At 49.9% G+C, this 16,792-nt stretch overlaps 10 protein-coding genes across 10 annotated transcripts; 8 read left to right on the forward strand and 2 right to left on the reverse strand.

Moving 5' to 3' along the window:
- Positions 1–497: 497 nt before the first annotated feature.
- On the forward strand, positions 498–754 carry ASPVEDRAFT_86295 (uncharacterized protein; the record flags this gene model as incomplete). Its single annotated transcript, XM_040817820.1, has 2 exons — positions 498–624; positions 693–754. 2 exons carry the CDS (start codon positions 498–500, stop codon positions 752–754), a joined length of 189 nt encoding a protein of 62 aa, XP_040670681.1.
- A 374-nt stretch (positions 755–1,128) lies between these two features.
- On the forward strand, positions 1,129–1,456 carry ASPVEDRAFT_197815 (uncharacterized protein; the record flags this gene model as incomplete). Its single annotated transcript, XM_040809242.1, has 2 exons — positions 1,129–1,176; positions 1,244–1,456. Coding segments are annotated over 2 exons (261 nt in total), but the record flags the coding sequence as incomplete, so codon positions are not given.
- ASPVEDRAFT_822007 (uncharacterized protein) lies at positions 1,397–4,774 on the forward strand. The gene is made up of 7 exons (XM_040817159.1): positions 1,397–1,421; positions 1,475–1,562; positions 1,613–1,683; positions 1,737–1,788; positions 1,837–2,313; positions 2,374–3,478; positions 3,546–4,774. Exons 2-7 carry the CDS (start codon positions 1,558–1,560, stop codon positions 4,476–4,478), a joined length of 2,643 nt encoding a protein of 880 aa, XP_040670683.1. The 5' UTR covers positions 1,397–1,421; positions 1,475–1,557; the 3' UTR covers positions 4,479–4,774.
- A 295-nt stretch (positions 4,775–5,069) lies between these two features.
- ASPVEDRAFT_137374 (translation initiation complex factor eIF1A) lies at positions 5,070–5,498 on the reverse strand (the record flags this gene model as incomplete). The annotated part of the gene is made up of 1 exon (XM_040807384.1): positions 5,070–5,498. A coding segment is annotated over one exon (429 nt), but the record flags the coding sequence as incomplete, so codon positions are not given.
- Positions 5,499–6,231: 733 nt separating this feature from the next.
- On the forward strand, positions 6,232–7,001 carry ASPVEDRAFT_44454 (uncharacterized protein). The gene has a single exon (XM_040813048.1). The coding sequence runs from the start codon at positions 6,240–6,242 to the stop codon at positions 6,792–6,794; it is 555 nt and encodes a 184-aa protein (XP_040670685.1). The 5' UTR covers positions 6,232–6,239; the 3' UTR covers positions 6,795–7,001.
- A 76-nt stretch (positions 7,002–7,077) lies between these two features.
- ASPVEDRAFT_44455 (putative chitin biosynthesis protein (Chs5)) lies at positions 7,078–9,048 on the forward strand. Its single transcript, XM_040813049.1, has 2 exons — positions 7,078–7,296; positions 7,461–9,048. Exons 1-2 carry the CDS (start codon positions 7,225–7,227, stop codon positions 8,733–8,735), a joined length of 1,347 nt encoding a protein of 448 aa, XP_040670686.1. The 5' UTR covers positions 7,078–7,224; the 3' UTR covers positions 8,736–9,048.
- Positions 9,049–9,228: 180 nt separating this feature from the next.
- Positions 9,229–10,633, reverse strand: ASPVEDRAFT_54990 (putative aspartate transaminase; the record flags this gene model as incomplete). Its single annotated transcript, XM_040815003.1, has 3 exons — positions 9,229–9,293; positions 9,361–9,466; positions 9,557–10,633. The coding sequence occupies 3 exons, from the start codon at positions 10,631–10,633 to the stop codon at positions 9,229–9,231; spliced, it is 1,248 nt and encodes a 415-aa protein (XP_040670687.1).
- Positions 10,634–11,626: 993 nt separating this feature from the next.
- ASPVEDRAFT_86300 (alpha/beta hydrolase) lies at positions 11,627–12,841 on the forward strand (the record flags this gene model as incomplete). The annotated part of the gene is made up of 3 exons (XM_040817821.1): positions 11,627–12,145; positions 12,202–12,516; positions 12,575–12,841. The coding sequence occupies 3 exons, from the start codon at positions 11,627–11,629 to the stop codon at positions 12,839–12,841; spliced, it is 1,101 nt and encodes a 366-aa protein (XP_040670688.1).
- A 361-nt stretch (positions 12,842–13,202) lies between these two features.
- ASPVEDRAFT_31349 (class II fumarate hydratase) lies at positions 13,203–15,161 on the forward strand (the record flags this gene model as incomplete). Its single annotated transcript, XM_040810462.1, has 6 exons — positions 13,203–13,436; positions 13,521–13,565; positions 13,627–13,664; positions 13,724–13,839; positions 13,898–14,915; positions 14,975–15,161. 6 exons carry the CDS (start codon positions 13,203–13,205, stop codon positions 15,159–15,161), a joined length of 1,638 nt encoding a protein of 545 aa, XP_040670689.1.
- A 266-nt stretch (positions 15,162–15,427) lies between these two features.
- On the forward strand, positions 15,428–16,764 carry gup1 (glucosamine 6-phosphate N-acetyltransferase). Its single transcript, XM_040813050.1, has 2 exons — positions 15,428–16,318; positions 16,374–16,764. Exons 1-2 carry the CDS (start codon positions 15,893–15,895, stop codon positions 16,461–16,463), a joined length of 516 nt encoding a protein of 171 aa, XP_040670690.1. The 5' UTR covers positions 15,428–15,892; the 3' UTR covers positions 16,464–16,764.
- Positions 16,765–16,792: the final 28 nt, after the last annotated feature.

Consider the following 16,792-nt stretch of genomic DNA (forward strand, 5'->3'; position numbering starts at 1 on the left):
CGCCCAGTGGGGAACTCGCATGCGACCAGCAACAGCCTTACGCAGCAGTATTCTTCACTTCTCAATGGTTTTCTGTATAGTGCTGTCCTTGATCGAATTGTGAAATGGATAAAAGGGTCGCCACTGGTTTGTCGGTTTGTTCTTGCCGTATTTCTATTATTTTGATGCCTAAATCATATTGATCCCAAGGTGGACAACTATATATTCTGCTTAGGCCGCACTGAACTGCCTCATTTGAATACGCAATCCCACCAACTCGCCATATACGAAAAGAACCAAGAGCTAGGCGGGGCAATGGTGTTCCCAGGGCTATATGAGACACAAGCTAATAGTTTGCCTCAAGTGTCCGAGTGCTTGCCCTACTGTGGATGACGTCACCTCGCCTTTCACTCTTGTATAAACTCTCCATAGGCAGTAGTTTTCTTCTTCACCATCTACAGAGAATTGATACTATACTATTCGTTTTTTTTTTAAGTCCAGATCTCTCTTTAATCGCCATGCCTGTTGTTCCAGACCCCAAGACATTCGCCCCGGGAAACAACAACGAGTCCTCGAATTCTCAGGACCAGAGCAAGAAAGCCACCGCGCAGGATCATATCTCAAAGGGGCCCCAGATTCCCGAAAGTGAGTACCATATTGGATACGAATTGAACAGCCTGTGTAATTTCAGACGCCTAATGAGCCATCACCAGATATGCCGCCCAAAGCATCTCGAGAGGAAATCGAGGCGCGCATGAAGGAGCTGAACAAGTGAGATAGGAATGTTTTCACCAGAACCCCTTGCACGATGGGATATGTGTATCGATTTGATAAACTATGTGCTACTAGCTGAAATTAATTAATTTAATTTCAATTTTGCCTTGAGGCTTCAAATGTGAAGTTGGGTATACATGTGCTGATCTTGCAGTCATCTGTGTTCGGCCGTATACCGGTCTTGATGAACACCAAGCCCATCATAACGTATCTTAAAGTATTCATAAAAGGAACTCTACCAGGTATAGAATAATCAAGAACAGCCATTAGCAGAGGAAGCTGAGCAAAGTATAGATTGCATCATAACACGTGACTTCGTGTTCTTGTGCCTCACTTCGCGACGAGACTTCATCTGCTCGCGTAAAGAGGCTCCTCATGCCACCTGAACGACAGAATGCGCCGGTGAAGCTGTCCCTGCCCCTAGTATGTATTAGTGATCATATGTCCCCGTGTATAAATTTGCTTTCTCCGCTGACTGGGTACGCCGTAGCAATTCCAGCAGGACATCTTCACCGAACTCCGCGGGGAAGATGAATTGGTCATCCTCGCTCGGGGTCTGGGGCTCCTGCGCTTGATTACGAACCTGCTTCACTTTTACGATGCTGCTGGAAATAACCTGGTGTTATTAGTGGGGGCAGACGATAGAGAAAACGAGTGGATTGGAGAGGGTAAGCTGCCTGGGGGGCAATCCATCACACAAGCGGTGCTGACGCCCTCGAAGCCCTGGCAGAGCATTATGCGATTAGCAGAACCCCTCTTGCAAGGGGCCTCAAGGTTATAAATACAGACAGGGCTACAGTTCCCATGCGGTGAGTGCTCCGCTAATAGGTGCTGGGATTGAATATTGATAGCAGTCTAGAGAGAGGATATACGCCGAAGGTGGTATTCTGAGTGTGACATCCAGAATACTAGTCGTGGATTTGCTATCAAGTACTTTTATACCCCGAAACTCCCAATGTTGAGCTTTATTTGACCCGTCCCAGAGCTACTTGACCCAGAGAAGGTGACTGGGCTGGTTGTACTTCATGCTGACAAGTAAGGCTCTGCTTCACCTGCCTGCTCGCATACCAACTAACCGGTTAGGATTGTCGCAACGTCAACCGAGGCATTCATAGTTCGGATTTTTCGTCATGCCAACAAAAGTGGTTTTCTAAAAGCCTTCTCAGACTCCCCAGAGCCTTTCACCACAGGGTTTGCGCCCTTGGCCAATTCCCTGCGGAACCTGTTCCTGCGCAAAGCTTCATTATGGCCGCGGTTCCACGTTACCGTCGCTGAGTCGTTGGAGGGCCACCGAAAGGCAGAAGTAATCGAACTTGAGGTCCCAATGAGCGATAAGATGCGGGAAATCCAAAACGCCGTTCTTGAATGCGTTGAACTATGTATCGGAGAGCTCAAGAAGGCGAATACAGGTTTGGACATGGCTGATTGGACTTTGGATAGTGCTCTGCACAGGAGCTTTGACATTGCTATCAGACGTCAGCTTGAGCCCATGTGGCACCGTGTGAGTTTCAGAACGAAGCAGATTGTGAGTGATCTCAGCGATCTTCGGGCAATACTTCAGTAAGACAAACACCACCCTTCCGAATTTCCCTGTGCCGGTTACTGAAAAATAAAATCCAGCGCCCTCCTCACCTACGACGCTGTTTCGTTTGTTAAATATCTTGATACCATTGTAACTGCGCACTCCCCCCCTCCAGGGTCCACGAGACACAACTATTCACCATGGCTCTTTCTTGACGCCGCCCACGTTCTTTTCCAGACAGCGAAGTCGCGGGTGTACGAGGGGAAAATTGGCAATGATACCACTCGCTCGTCCTTAACCTCTTTACCTACTACACTTCGGCCTGTTTTGGAAGAACAGCCCAAATGGGAGGTCCTAGCTGAGATACTTGAGGAGATTGAAACAGACGCATATCTCAACCCAGTCAATACGGACGAGTCAAATAGCATTGTGTTAATAATGTGTGCTGACCAACGAATGTGTCGTCAACTTCGGGAGTATTTGGGGACAATGCATACGAAAGTAGAAGACGACAGACAGGATAATGCGGATTACGATGAAAGCATGCAAGAAAAGAGGCGCTCGGCAGATGTGATGTTGCGCCGAAGACTAAGGGAGTATATTGACTGGAAACGCTCATTGTCCAACGTCAACAAAAATTTGTCAGGGAGATTATCAACTGAGGCGACTCCATCTGGATCAGGCCGAGATACGCCGCGACCGTCAACCCCACAAGGAAGAGCTCCTCCAAACAAGCGACGTCGAGTCCGTGGTGGAGGTGTGGTTACAAATTCAATGCCGGGCCGTCCAGCGAATGCTAGTGTCCAAGCAGACGCTGAGCCTTCGGAACAGATGTCTGGTCTTCTGGATGAGATTCAACCCACCGAAACCGAAGAGACGATAAAGGAAGAGGTCATTATCGATGGCTTCGAGGACATGGACGACTTCTACGAGTTGTATGACATGGACGACTTGGTGATGGTACATCCGTTTGATGGCGATATGGATGAGCACATTCTTGAAGAAGTGCGCCCTCGATACATTATCATGTACGAGCCGGACTCTGCTTTTATTCGAAGGGTTGAGGTGTACCGCAGCTCCCACGTAGGAAGAAACGTGCGCGTGTACTTCATGTATTATGGTGGCTCTGTTGAAGAACAACGGTACTTGAGTGCAGTCAGGCGTGAGAAGGATTCGTTCACCAAGCTCATCAAAGAGAAGAGCGTAAGGGAGCCCCCCCGCCCTCCCCCGGCCCCCGAATTGGAAGGCAGAAGCTAACCTATTACATTAGAACATGGCTGTAACCATTACTCACGACAAGAGTCTTGAAGACCCGCAAGAGCAATTCCTCCGAACAGTCAACACTCGTATTGCCGGTGGCGGACGTCTCACAGCAACAGCATCACCGCCACGAGTGGTCGTCGACGTTCGAGAATTCAGAAGTGCCCTCCCATCCCTCCTCCATGGCAATAACATGATCATTGTACCCTGCCAAATAACAGTAGGTGACTACATCCTCACTCCAGACATCTGTGTGGAACGCAAATCCGTTCGTGACCTGATATCTTCACTCCGCAACGGGCGTCTGTACAACCAGGCCGAAACAATGACCCAGCATTACAAGTCCCCTCTCCTACTAATAGAATTCGACGAAAACAAATCCTTTACCTTCGACGCCTTCACATCCGCAACTACACCGGGAACAACTTTCCTAACGGACTTTGGTTTCTCCTCATCGGGAGCAGTAACAACGTCTCTGTCGTCCAGCAGTGCACTCATTAACCCCTCGGCCCCTAAATCAGCACAACACCTCCTCGTCCTCCTGACGCTCGCCTTCCCAAGGCTGAAAATAATCTGGTCATCCTCGCCTTATCAAACGGCGGAAATTTTCGCCGAGATGAAGAAAAATGCCCCAGAGCCGGACCCTGTGCGTGCTGTGCAGATCGGGTTAGATGTGGACATTTTGACAGACGCAGAAACGGGGACAGGGGATGTGATGACGGCTTCGGGGATTGAGCATCGGACGTTTAATCTTCTGCCTCAAGAGATGTTGAGGGCTGTTCCTGGGGTCTCGCCTCAGGTATTGGAACGGCTGATCCTTGATATTGGGAATATTACCGAGATCGCCAATATGGATGTTGAACAGCTTGATCCATATATGGGGAAGGAGGCTGCGAGGCAGGTTGTTGGATTCTTCCGGAAGAGTGTTTTTGATGGGGAATAGTTGAGCTACGTGCCTTACTAGTGGCTGACGCATATAATAGATGTGTTCTACAAATGTAAAATGGTCTGGAAAGATTTTTTTTTATTCATAACCCTTTCATTAATCTATCATCCAAGCTTTTTCAACAAAAAAAGAAAAGGAGCAAGGAGCGAGTAGAAAGAGAAACAGACAAAGGATCGTTGACACGACGTGGACCAGTACGTAGTTGACACCGTACGCGTCACGTCCATTTCTCTGCAGCATCTGGAGAACTTCTCCCACGATGAACTGTGCGAAAGAAAGGAAACGTACCCAGTCAATCGTCACCATGGAATAGTTCTCCAGTGTCCCAAATATCAATGATCCGTACTAAGCTTGGAAGAGCACCGGTCTTCTGAGGGTAGACCGAAGCGGGGAAGTCCCGTAAGCTGCGATTTCTCGTTATGATTCCATCACCGTCGAAGGACGCGAGAGTGATTTTTCTCGCCGCGTAGTAGTTTGAAAAGCTGCGGTGATAGAAAACAAAAGGCCGAAGATCGAAGCTGGCGGGAAGAACCCAGTGGCTCTTGTGGGAGTATGGAATGCAAAGATATCGGAGTTGGGGCAAGGATTTTAGAGCTCGTCGATATCGACGTCCTTCTCTTCTTCGCTATCGCGGTCCTCGTCGAACTCGACGTTGTCCTCGAAACCTTCGTGACCATAGGTGTCGGTTTCGTTGATCTTGGCATGCTCGGGCAGCTCGCCGTAGGCCTTCAGACTTCTGGCCTCGTCGGCGGTGTACTTCATGATGACGTCGCCCTTTTCGTCTTGGTAGTCACGTAGCGAGAGAAGGATGATATCGCCCTGGTTAATCCAGACCTTCTTTCTCAACTTGCCACGGATGTGTGCGAGGCGCTTTTCGCCGTCGAAGCAGAGAGCCTCCAGACGGCCGTTGCCGAGCATTTTCACGACCTGCGCATACTCCTGGCCTTCTTCCTTGAATACGAGTTCACGCTTCTCGTTGTCGTTCTCGTTCTTTCCGCGACGACGGTTCTTACCGCCCTATAGACATTTTGTGTTAGCATATGGCCATAATGGCGGCAATCCAAAGCTGTGCTCGCAAAATATTTGCCACTCCCTTCTGCCGAAATATGTCCGGCTCACCTAGCGCAATCACGAGATATCACTGGCGAAATATTGCGTAGGGACGGGAGGCGAGATTGGGCGGCACACAGCCAGAAAAAAAAAAGGCAGAGCGGGGTGAGATGGGAAGAAAAAGGTGAGTCATACCTTTCCCTTGTTCTTGGGCATACTGAGATATCCCTAGCTGTTTGCTGGGAACGGTATGCCTGATCAAAAGATCGAAATAGAGACTGGAGTTCAAAGGTGAAAGGAGATGGGCAGCCGAAAGGACGTGAAAGTGGGGGGAGATTGTGCATTTAAATCTCTCTTTCAAACGGGTTTGTGATGGCTTATGTCATCGATGTGTGGCGGCCTGAAGTTTGCCTTAGGCTTGCCACAAAGCGAGAATCCTCACCGCCCAGAGTATTGATGCTGAATGTTTGGTTGCATGCTCTTGGTTCTGATTTCGAACTGCTTCAGTGCAATTCTTCTTTGGCTGTTGCAAGATTTTTGTTTCTTGATTACCGAGGTGTATTGAGCTCGCAACTACTCTTGGCAAACCTTGTGCGTTGGGTGGCGACTGGTACCTGCCAGTACCTGGCGACACATGCCGCTCATTCTCCGGCCGCCTGTGATTTCTATGCGCCCTTTCCTCTCCTCCATGGTGGTTTAATTCTTGAAATGGCCCAATCCGCGCCTAAGCGTCTATTTAATCTCAAATTCACACCAAAATCGGTCATACCATCGTTTGCTTCTCGATACCTTGCTCTTCGACAAAGTCCCATCTACCCGAAGATAAAGTTTCAGTGCGATAACCGTGATCCAAATACGCTATGGTGGAGAGTGAACTCTATACAGATACTTGGTGAAAAACGGGTAGTCAGGTCCCGGGTTACTCGAAAAGTGCGAGATGCATTTCTATATGAGTTGAAAGCCCGGGGATTTGATGCTAAGGGCAGAAGGTTGGAGACGAATATAGCTTCGACTGATGGGATTCGCGGTAATATGAGAGGGACTGTCACTATTACGATTTTGCCCAGTTCACTCCAGGGGGGCTTTCCGGCATTCCGGAAAGAGATGAAGTCTAAGGTGGATGAATTGGTCTGGCAGCAACGAAATCAGCAGTCGATAAACGCTGGAAAGCCGAAAGTTGCAAAGCCCAGAGAGGCCCAGAAATCAACACAGACGCACAGGGGAACCCCACGGCCGAGCACAAGACCTCGAAAAAAAGGCTAGGAGAGTGCCAAAGTCCAAGTTACTGATCATAGTTATACTCCGTATGATACCCGTGTACAATTAGTTATTTGCAGGAAGAAGCTTGCTTGTATAAAGTCCCTGAGCACGCCACAGGAGGAAGAAAAATCGACGCTTGTAGATTTCCTGGAACAGCATTTGTAGAGCCGCCCGACTGAAATAAATTCTCCGTATGTAATGGAGCAATGATTGTCTGGGGGCGCTGCTGATGACGAATGCTCCTGACAGGCACGCGGCTCCCCAGTCTGGCCCAGCTTGGCATCTTCGCTAACTGCGGCCGATCTCCAGGGAGCATCAACAGCCAACTTTCACTTCCCGTCAGGGTCTCTCGCTTCCAATCCATCCAGTGCTACCTTTCGCCTGTCAATGTGCTCTATCTAGCGACTTTCTTAATTTGTGCTCACCCGCCAGAATGCTGGTCTCCCTGACTGTCGGAAAGGTCGACGCTGGTGTCGCTGTCCTGTTGACCCAAGACAACCGCCTGGTAAGCCATCCTATTCTGCAGAAACGATGCCCTTGACGAGTCGTAGCCTGCTATGGACCTGGCCCCGGGAAGATTATCTAGTATCGGGATTCAGGATCAAAGGCTTTTCGAGTTTCCACCGATTACCCCACGTGGCCACTAATGCTAACCTTGCTCGCTCCTAGATCGAATTCCCCTCGGTTCTCCTGCCTAACAATATTACCTCCGGAAGTATCGTTGATATTACCGTGGCGCGCAATAATGCCGCGGAAGCCGCCAATATGGCGTCCTTCCAGGGCCTTCAAAAGCGTATTCTCAACACTTACGGCATCAAGACACCTTCACCACCCGTACTCCGCCTCCGCAACGCTACACAAACCTCCCTTGTTCTCGAATGGGACCCTATCGACTTGGCTACCGCATCCCTCAAGACCCTCTCACTCTACCGCAATGGCTCCAAGGCCGGTTCTATTCCCCGGCCTCTTGAGACGCGCAGCACCAAGATTAGTGGTCTCGCTATCCACTCCGAATACAGCTTCCATCTCGTTTTGCGCACGACCGCAGGCACGTTCCAATCAGAGAAGCTGACTTGCCGCACACACAAGATGACAGACCTGTCTGGTATTACAGTGACCACTGGTATTCTTAACGACCAGCGGAAGGATGCTCTCGGTGAAGCTCTCGATCGCATTGGTGGAAAGCTCATCGACTCAGTCCGAATCGACACTACACACTTCGTCTGCTCGGAGGGCAGAGGCCCACTGTGGGAGAAGGCTGTCGAGATGAACATCCCAGTCGTGGTGCCTGAGTGGGTTGACGCCTGCGAGGCAGAGGGCACTATCGTTAGCGTAAGGGGCTATTACCTGAACGCCGACCCCAAGACCCGCCAACTTGGGCCCATCCACGGCTCAACACAGCACCAGCGCACGACTTCATCTATAGCCTCTCCATCGCGCCAGTCTCAATCTCATTCACAGTCTCTATCCCTCCCTGCAAGCCAACAAGGGGCCGATCAAAGTGCTCCTGAAGCACCGCCAACCCCGTTCCCAGGAGCTGATATGAGTGGGCAGCCAAAGGCAGAAGATGAAGAAAATGATTCTTCAGAAGATTCAGAGACACCACCGCCTCCACCTCCAAAGGATGAAGACTCCGATGCCAATGAGACGCGGACAGTAGCATCGCCAGAGAATAAGCAGGAGGATGAACCCGAAACTAACGGAGAAACCAAATCAAAGTCGGCGCCACTACCTGCTGAGGATTCTGAGGATGCTGATGAAGAGGAGTCGAAAACACAAGACTTGTCCGAGAAACCGGATGAACAAGGTCTGGAAAATGGGAATGAGGAAAAGAAGGAAGAAGGAGAGGGAGAAAACGATGGCCTATCCAGCCCTAAAGAAGGGGAAAAGGGAAAATCGAAGGAACATGCAGGGGATTCGGATTTCAATGAGGTACCCCTTTAATAATCAGCTGGTCATCCGGCTCAGCGCCCGAATATTGTATATTCATTTTTACCTGATATGACACCCTTTGGAATTGATCTCGACCTAGAATCTCTTCTGATTCTGTCAGTTCCAACGCCATGCCATTACGCATTCGATACTTATACTTTTTACCTTCCATTTCTATTTCCTATGATTGTTTGTGGATTTGTGCTTTGCTCTATTAACTACCATTCTGTATAATAGATGGTTCAGTTTAGATAGCTCTCTTTTAATGCTTCGTATCATGATGAATCAATATTTTATAATAACATATTTTTTTTTACCCGCTTTCAGCAAGTGTTTAGATTTCTTAAGTACGTCACAATAATGCAGTCCACGTATGTGCTTCATCCACGCCGTGGATTCATATTGGAAAAAATCAGGCAATCCTAGACGGTATCACGGTCTATCTATGCATGCGCTATGTAACATGATTCGTTAGAAAACGGCTCGCAAACATGAATTCCATAGTTCAGTTAACGTTTCGTACGACCTCGTCAATTGCCCTGGCAACGTAGTTTACGTTTTTGGGGCTCACTATGGTAGAAAGTAAACTTGTTAGTTTTGGAGTGGGATATATAATGGGGCCTAGGAGGTTTCTTACGTCCGCTGATCGAGGCTCTGCCGGATTTCAGCACGTAGACATGGTACTTGTCTTTGAGCGCGTAGACTTGCGAGGGGGTAAGTCCGGTGTAGGAGAACATTCCGTTCTGTGGAGATTGTTAAAATGACTGGCTTTCTTTTTTTTTTTTTTTTTTTTTTTTTTTTTTGGTAAGGGTGAGTGGGGAGGGAAAGTTTACCTGTTCAACAATATGTTTCCAAGTGCCGGGAGTCTCGAGCCGAACTAATTCATCGTAAAGGGCTTCCCGCATAGAAATGATGCGCGAGCTCATGGTCTTGAGATCGCCATGCCACTGTGCCGTAAGCTCACGGCTTGTGAGGATCTTCTTGACGATGCTACATCCGGCTGTTGGGCCCATGGAGAACTCGCCTCGAATGAGATGGCAGAGGTTGTTGACGACGGTGTCGCGGAGGTCTTGGGCGCCCTCGTTAAGGACGTAGTGGAATGCGCCGACACGCTGACCATAGAGGCCAAAGTTCTTGGAGAAACTTTGCGCAACGCACATTTCCATCTGAGGTTTCTCGTTGAGGACGTAACGCACGGCCCAGGCGTCCTCGTCTACAGACCCGGACGCGAAGCCCTGGTAGGCCGAGTCGAAGAAGGGGAAGATTCCTTTGCGCTCACAGAGGTCGATAATGGATTTCCACTGTTCCTTGTTGGGGTCTAGGCCTGTGGGGTTGTGGGCGCAGGCGTGGAGGAGGACGACATCACCCTCTTGGGCCTCGGATTCGAGGGTTGACACCATGCCATCGAAGTCGAAAGAGCGGGTAGCGGCAGAATAGTAGGGGTATGTTTTGCGTGGGACACCGGCAAGTTCCCAAATTGTGAGATGGTTTGCCCAGGAGGGGTTGGAGAGCCAGACAGCTTTGGGCTTCATGTGTGTTGCGAGGAATAGAGCACCAAGGTGGTTTGCGCCGGTACCTGCGACTGTCTGGACGGTTCCAATGCGTGCCTTGGCTACTTCTTGCTCCTCGGAGGTCGATTGAGAATCGAAGCCAAACATGAGGTCACGCGCAATAGGGAGAAAGGGCCTGTCGCCTTCAATTGACGTATATTCATGGCGAAAGAGGTTGTTTTCTGCTGCGAGCTGCTTCTCTGCTTCTTGCACGACCGGTAGAGGCCATGGCTGACCCTCGTTGGTTCGGTAAACACCAACACCAAGGTTGACCTTTTGTGGGTAGTCATCCTCGGTGTATGCACGGTTGAGAGCGAAGATCTCGTCCGGAGGCACTGGGCTTACGCTAAGAACAGTCATTGTGATCGGCGTTTAAGAAAGTATTGCAGAAAGGAAGTAGGAGGGTGTGAAAGTGTTGTGAAAGTGCGAGATTTGTTGTGGAGAAGTGGGTGTGCTCTATTATATTAGGCGAAATTCCTTTGGTGAATGGGGTGAGTCAAAGCAAGTCAATACTAGTGAATATCCGGGTTTGTTATCTTCACTCTACCTTTGTATGGGGAATTGAAGATCTTTGGGGAAGAGCGTCAAGATATACTCGGACGCCCTAATCGATAAGTTTGGACCGATATCGCCCCCCGTATGTGGTCCCATTATTGGATCTTGGCATCATTGGCCATTCGAAGAAAATTTCTGCTGGAACCAGGCGAAGCCGATCCGGCAAAGACAGCCGCTAACCCGACAAAACTGGAGGACTGCTCGAGTATACCCCAAACGTGACGCATTTCTTCATCTTATCCGGCTGGCCAAGGTAGCGAAAATGAATGTTGTGCCAGTGACGGTGGAGCATGCCCCCTCAAGTCATGGCCGCTCAAGGCTGGTGAAGACTGGGGCTTTGTTCTGTTCCACGCTCGCAGTCAAATTGGCATCAATTGATTTGCTCAATGCGAAGGCGTAATTTGGAAACCCCTTACCTAGTTCCACAAATTGATCCATGAGGTCAGAAGTCAGCTGGATAGGTCTCGTCAACAATATCCGACGCGGATGGAGATAGCCGGTAGTAGCCGAGCAGTACGCACAACGAGCCGATCCCATGACGGTGCTGGGCCACCTTTTACGGTGAAGTGAGCTAACGGGCTTTCGAAGCTAGAACGTTGTACTTTGGAGATGTTCTGTGCCGGTCTTCGATGCAGTTGGAGGGGAAAGATAGCGCGCTTGGGGAAAGGGAGGAAGAGATGCACCCCCGCATTTTCATTACAACGTCAACTGTCTGCCTGGTTTTTTATATCTCCCCTGAGCAAATCTCACATTTTAAACCACTTTTACAACGTCACGTCTTGTTTGATAAAATAACCAATGGCAGGAAACAAGGACCTGCATGAGCTGCGTCCAGGATTCATAGTCCAGCCTCTCCACAACAGCATACCTCCAGACCTCCTTCCACGCTTTGACCCGGTCTACGTAGAGTACTATAACAAATACAATGCGGGACGGCTGCATACGCATGAGGTGTCGATTGAAGTCTTTCGCAAAGATCCGGCCAAGTACTTGACGGCGTACGGTCGTGCTGTAGGTCCGGATGTTTTCAGCATAACCGAGAAGACGTGCGCGGTTAAAGACGGAGAGATCAAGATTCGTATCTTTGAGCCCGCACCTATCCATGATGAACACGGACGGCCCAAGAAAAGAGCCGTTTACATCAACTTCCATGGGGGCGGCTGGGTCTTTGGAAATCTTTCGACTGACCATGACTTTTGCAAACGCCTCGTGGATGGACTGGATGGTCACCTGGTAGTGTTTGACGTAGACTATCGGCTTGCGCCTGAGTACAGGTTCCCCACTGCCGTGGACGACTGCTGGGTCGCCTTCAATTGGGTACGTTCTCTGTCACTTTGTTTGTGCATTGTTCCTTCACCTGACTTTTTATCCAGGTTAGGTCTCAAGCAGGAAATTTCAACCTCGACCTGAATAGGATATCAGTTGGAGGGACCTCTGCTGGAGGCCATCTTTCCGCGGTAATAGCTCACCACTGTCGAAACGCCAACATTCCGCTTGCGTTGCAGATCCTCGTGGTGCCTGTCTGCGACTTGCACAGTTCATTCACACCAGATGGAGCGTTTGACCGGGAGAATTCTCCGTACGATTCGTATCGGGAGATGGAGTTTACCGTAGCCCTACCAGTGGCGAGAATGTCATACTTTCATCAACATTTCCTCGGGGTACCACGACCTGCTCCATCGGAAGATGTAAGTTGCCATTGGTGACCCTGTTGCTTTCCGGAGTCTCATTACAAATAATCCTCAGGATTGGAAGATATCCCCCATGTTAGCCCGTGACTTCTCCAACCTGGCGCCGGCTTTGGTCTTCAGTGCCGAGATGGACCCCTTGCGAGACGAGGCCGAAGTATACGCAGACAAGCTGAGAGCGACAGGTGGGCGAGTGGAATTAGTCCGGGTTGCGGGAGCCCCGCACACCTTTTGTGGGTTGGATGAGATTCTTGAGTCGGCCAAGCAGTTCAACAAGAAGGTGATTGAGACAATGCAGAAGGCATTCGTCTCTCAGTCTGGTTGAAGTGTCTCAAGGAGCAAAGGAAGACTGGATTTTGGTTTATCCGCCAATACTTGATACCGTAACATATTCGGGTTTGGGTCGGCTTCCCATAGAAAGCTACAGTCACGTATTTGTAATACCAGACCGGGAGAAATCGGCCGGCGACGTCGGACGGCAGAGCAAAAAAACAGCTGGAAGCCTCAGAAGCTGTCGCATCTTTAAGTCTGTTGTGCTGGCCGCCTTTCGGAGCGCATTTTTTTCTCCCTTCTTTTCTTCTGGAACAGCCCAAGTCTCCCAATTGCTTCCAATTCCAAACACATAGAGTATACCTAACTCTCGGGTTCCCGTCTTTTTTATAAATTCCGGCATTTAATCTTTCGCTATGGCCTCCCGAACCGCGGTGCGCTCATTGAGCTCTCTGCCACATGCGGTTGCTCGAACATCGAACACCTCCGCATTGGCCCGCTCCGGACTGACGTTGGCTGCTCGCTCCCCCGCCTCGTTCGCTAGCCGACGCTCGCTCTGCTCCAACTCCCGTCAACTGCAACAGTTCCCCCGCCTCCAGTCCGTCCAGTCCTTCTCAAACAAGAGATCCTTCAGCTCAACAGTCACAATGGTATGCCCCTCTGCACGTCGGGGCAACCCGACGAGGATACAACTCGATCTTTAGTCCGGAGAAGCTGACATGCATGTATTATAGGCTTCGGGATCCCGCACCGAGAGCGATGCCTTTGGCGAAATCCAGGTACGACAGTCCGGTCGCCTCCCAAACAACCCGATACAAGGTCTAATTGGAATGATTCTAGGTCCCCGCCGATAAGTACTGGGGTGCGCAGACTCAGCGGTAAGATATTGTCGAATGGGTATACGAATAAGTGAGAATGGATGCTGATTGACGGCTAGCTCCCTGGGTAACTTCGACATCAACCAGCCTCAGGACCGCATGCCTGATGCCGTTGTCAAGGCGTTCGGTGTCCTGAAGAGTGCTGCTGCTACTGTGAACATGAACTATGGCCTTGGTAAGAAATATTTCGCTGACTATCTACAAGGGAGAAAATGGATGCTAATATGCTGCAGACCCTAAGATTGGTGAGGCTATCAAGCAGGCCGCCGGTGAAGTCGCTGAGGGCAAGCTCCTCGACCACTTTCCGCTGGTCGTTTGGCAGACCGGCTCCGGTACTCAGTCCAACATGAACTCGAACGAAGTCATCTCCAACCGCGCCATTGAGATCCTAGGAGGTAAGATGGGCACCAAGAAGCCCGTCCACCCCAACGACCACGTCAACATGTCCGCTTCGTCCAACGACTCATTCCCCACTGCCATGCATATCGCCGCCGTCGTGGAACTTGAGAACACTCTCCTTCCTTCCCTGAAGAGTCTCCGTGATGCTCTCCAGAAGAAGGTGGACAACTTCCAGCACCTCATCAAGATCGGCCGCACCCATCTCCAGGACGCCACTCCTCTTACCCTTGGGCAGGAGTTCTCTGGTTACGTTGCTCAGCTGGACCGCAACATTGAACGCGTCCAGAACTCCCTGCCCCACCTGCGCCAACTTGCCCAGGGTGGTACCGCCGTTGGTACTGGTCTGAACACCTTCAAGGGCTTCGACGAGGCCATCGCTGCCGAGGTCTCCAAGCTGACCGGCACTGAGTTCAAGACTGCCCCTAACAAGTTCGAGGTTCTTGCTGCCCACGATGCCATCGTCGAGGCCTCTGGTTCTCTGAACACCCTTGCTGGCTCCCTGTTCAAGATTGCACAGGATATCCGCTACCTCGGGTCCGGCCCCCGCTGCGGTCTCGGCGAGCTTATCCTCCCCGAGAACGAGCCCGGTTCTTCCATCATGCCTGGAAAGGTTAACCCTACCCAGTGCGAGTCCTTGACCATGGTCTGCTCTCAGGTCATGGGTAACCACGTTGCTGCCACAATTGGCGGCATGAACGGCCAGTTCGAGCTGAACGTGTTCAAACCCCTCCTGATCCGCAACCTTCTACACAGCGTTCGCATCCTTGCCGATGGAATGAAGAGCTTCGAGAAGAACCTTGTGGCTGGCCTTGAGGCCAACGAGCCCAGAATCAACACTCTCCTCCACGAGAGGTAAGTTTTATTTACTTGTCTGGACATAGGTTGTTTTTCAAATTCACTAACTTTCGCAGTCTGATGCTTGTTACCTGCCTAAACCCCGTCATTGGTTACGACATGGCATCCAAGGTCGCCAAGAATGCCCACAAGAAGGGCATCACCCTCAAGGAGAGTGCTATGGAGCTCAAGGCACTCAGTGAGGAGGATTTCGACAAGCACGTCCGACCTGAGCTGATGTTGAGCCCCAAGGAGAAGAAATAGATGAGCATTATTAGTTGTTGGGGGGGGTGGGTGTTAAACCTAGACTGTTATAAATCATTGTAGCGATTTTTAGACATTATTGACTTGTATACTGGAATATATTGTACTATTTTTTTCCTTCTAATTTTTTTTTTTGCCTCTTGGATTGACTATGTCTTGGCTTGTCGGTTATTTTTGGATCAACTCTATACCCCGAATGGACAGGAACACCCCTTTTTTAGAGGCAAAACATGATTCAGAGTCAGATTCAAAATAAAAAGTCCTTACTGTCCTGGCATCTTGAAGAATCAACTCTCTAGTTGTACAATTTGCCAACTGAAGTCTCCTCCAATCTATAAATACCTCGCATTGTCCAATCTCACGGTGTTTCAAGTGGGGTGGTTCAGCTCCCTCGATTTTAGGTCCATATACTCCGCCTTAAATCTTCCATTATTGTTGACAACTTGAACTTTCCTTCTCATTCCCCCAACCCGACGTCCCTCGTTTATAATCGCATTCTTCTCATCGCCCGCTCTTTCCAATCTGATTGAACCTGCCTTGTCAAGTTAGTGGCCAGAGATCCTAGACTGAAACTTAAACGCCCGTTCACCGCCGCTAAACCCCTCCTTACAATCTCAGCGACACCGCACATCGCGAACCCCAACTTGCAGAACCGGATTGCTGTCTTCAATTGAACATTTAGCCCTTTTTGGCGATTTCCTCTATAATTCAAATCTCAGAACATATTCACAATGCCTATCGCAACCCAGGAAGACCAGCCTCTCTTCCCTACCACCCTCATCTCCCCCCTCGTCTCCGACGTCCTTCCAAAAGGGTACTCAATCCGCCCGATACAACGCTCCGACTTCCACCGGGGCTACCTCGATGTCCTGCGTGTCCTTACAACAGTCGGTGACGTGAGCGAAGATGCCTGGAACAAGCGATTCGACTGGATCTCCACCCGGAATGACGAATACTACCTCCTTGTTATCGTAGACGAAGAAGACAAGATTGTTGCGACAGGGAGTCTGATTGTTGAGCGCAAGTTCATCCACTCTCTGGGCATGGTCGGGCATATTGAAGACATTGCTGTTGAGAAGGGGCAGCAGGGAAAGAAGTTGGGCCTTAGGGTCATCCAGGCGTTGGATTTTGTGGCCGAGAAGGTTGGGTGCTATAAGGTTTGTTTTCCATTTTAGTCGACTACTACGTGCAGTGACTAACTGATTTGCATAGACTATCTTGGACTGCTCCGAGACAAACGAAGGATTCTATATCAAGTGTGGGTTCAAGAGGGCTGGGTTGGAGATGGCCCATTACTATTAGACGGAGTTTAGGTGCCTGAAATGGAAGTGGAGTAATCGTTACGGGCTTGATATTTGCTTGTTATGTGCTCCAAGTGTATATCCAGGTTTCTTTCTGCTGGCGTTCAGAGATTTGTGATTGATACTGGCTTGCTGGCTTTGTTAGTGATGGATAGACGTATGCATAGATTCATGGCTGTTTATATTATCCGTTTCTCAGCACCCACGAGGGTCTACTGTAGCGAGACGCTTTGGTAGATTGACCCAGATGTTCTAGTTATATGGGCGTAGGGAAGTAAATGCTTCTTCGAATGTATTGGCCAATAGACATGGAGTTTGCTTAACATTCCG

The sequence above is a fragment of the Aspergillus versicolor genome, assembly GCF_001890125.1.
Source record: "Aspergillus versicolor CBS 583.65 unplaced genomic scaffold ASPVEscaffold_8, whole genome shotgun sequence".
Classification (NCBI taxonomy): Eukaryota; Fungi; Ascomycota; class Eurotiomycetes; order Eurotiales; family Aspergillaceae; genus Aspergillus; species Aspergillus versicolor.

Bases quoted from the DNA above. Each gene is read 5' to 3' on its own strand.
- gup1 (XM_040813050.1), top strand. From the start codon at position 15,893: ATGCCTATCGCAACCCAGGAAGACCAGCCTCTCTTCCCTACCACCCTC. The intron at 16,319-16,373 runs GTTTGTTTTCCA...TGATTTGCATAG, and splicing joins AGAAGGTTGGGTGCTATAAG to ACTATCTTGGACTGCTCCGA.
- ASPVEDRAFT_44455 (XM_040813049.1), top strand. From the start codon at position 7,225: ATGCTGGTCTCCCTGACTGTCGGAAAGGTCGACGCTGGTGTCGCTGTC. The intron at 7,297-7,460 runs GTAAGCCATCCT...GCTCGCTCCTAG, and splicing joins TGACCCAAGACAACCGCCTG to ATCGAATTCCCCTCGGTTCT.
- ASPVEDRAFT_44454 (XM_040813048.1), top strand. From the start codon at position 6,240: ATGGCCCAATCCGCGCCTAAGCGTCTATTTAATCTCAAATTCACACCA.
- ASPVEDRAFT_822007 (XM_040817159.1), top strand. The intron at 2,314-2,373 runs GTAAGACAAACA...AATAAAATCCAG, and splicing joins GATCTTCGGGCAATACTTCA to CGCCCTCCTCACCTACGACG. The intron at 3,479-3,545 runs GTAAGGGAGCCC...CTATTACATTAG, and splicing joins AGCTCATCAAAGAGAAGAGC to AACATGGCTGTAACCATTAC.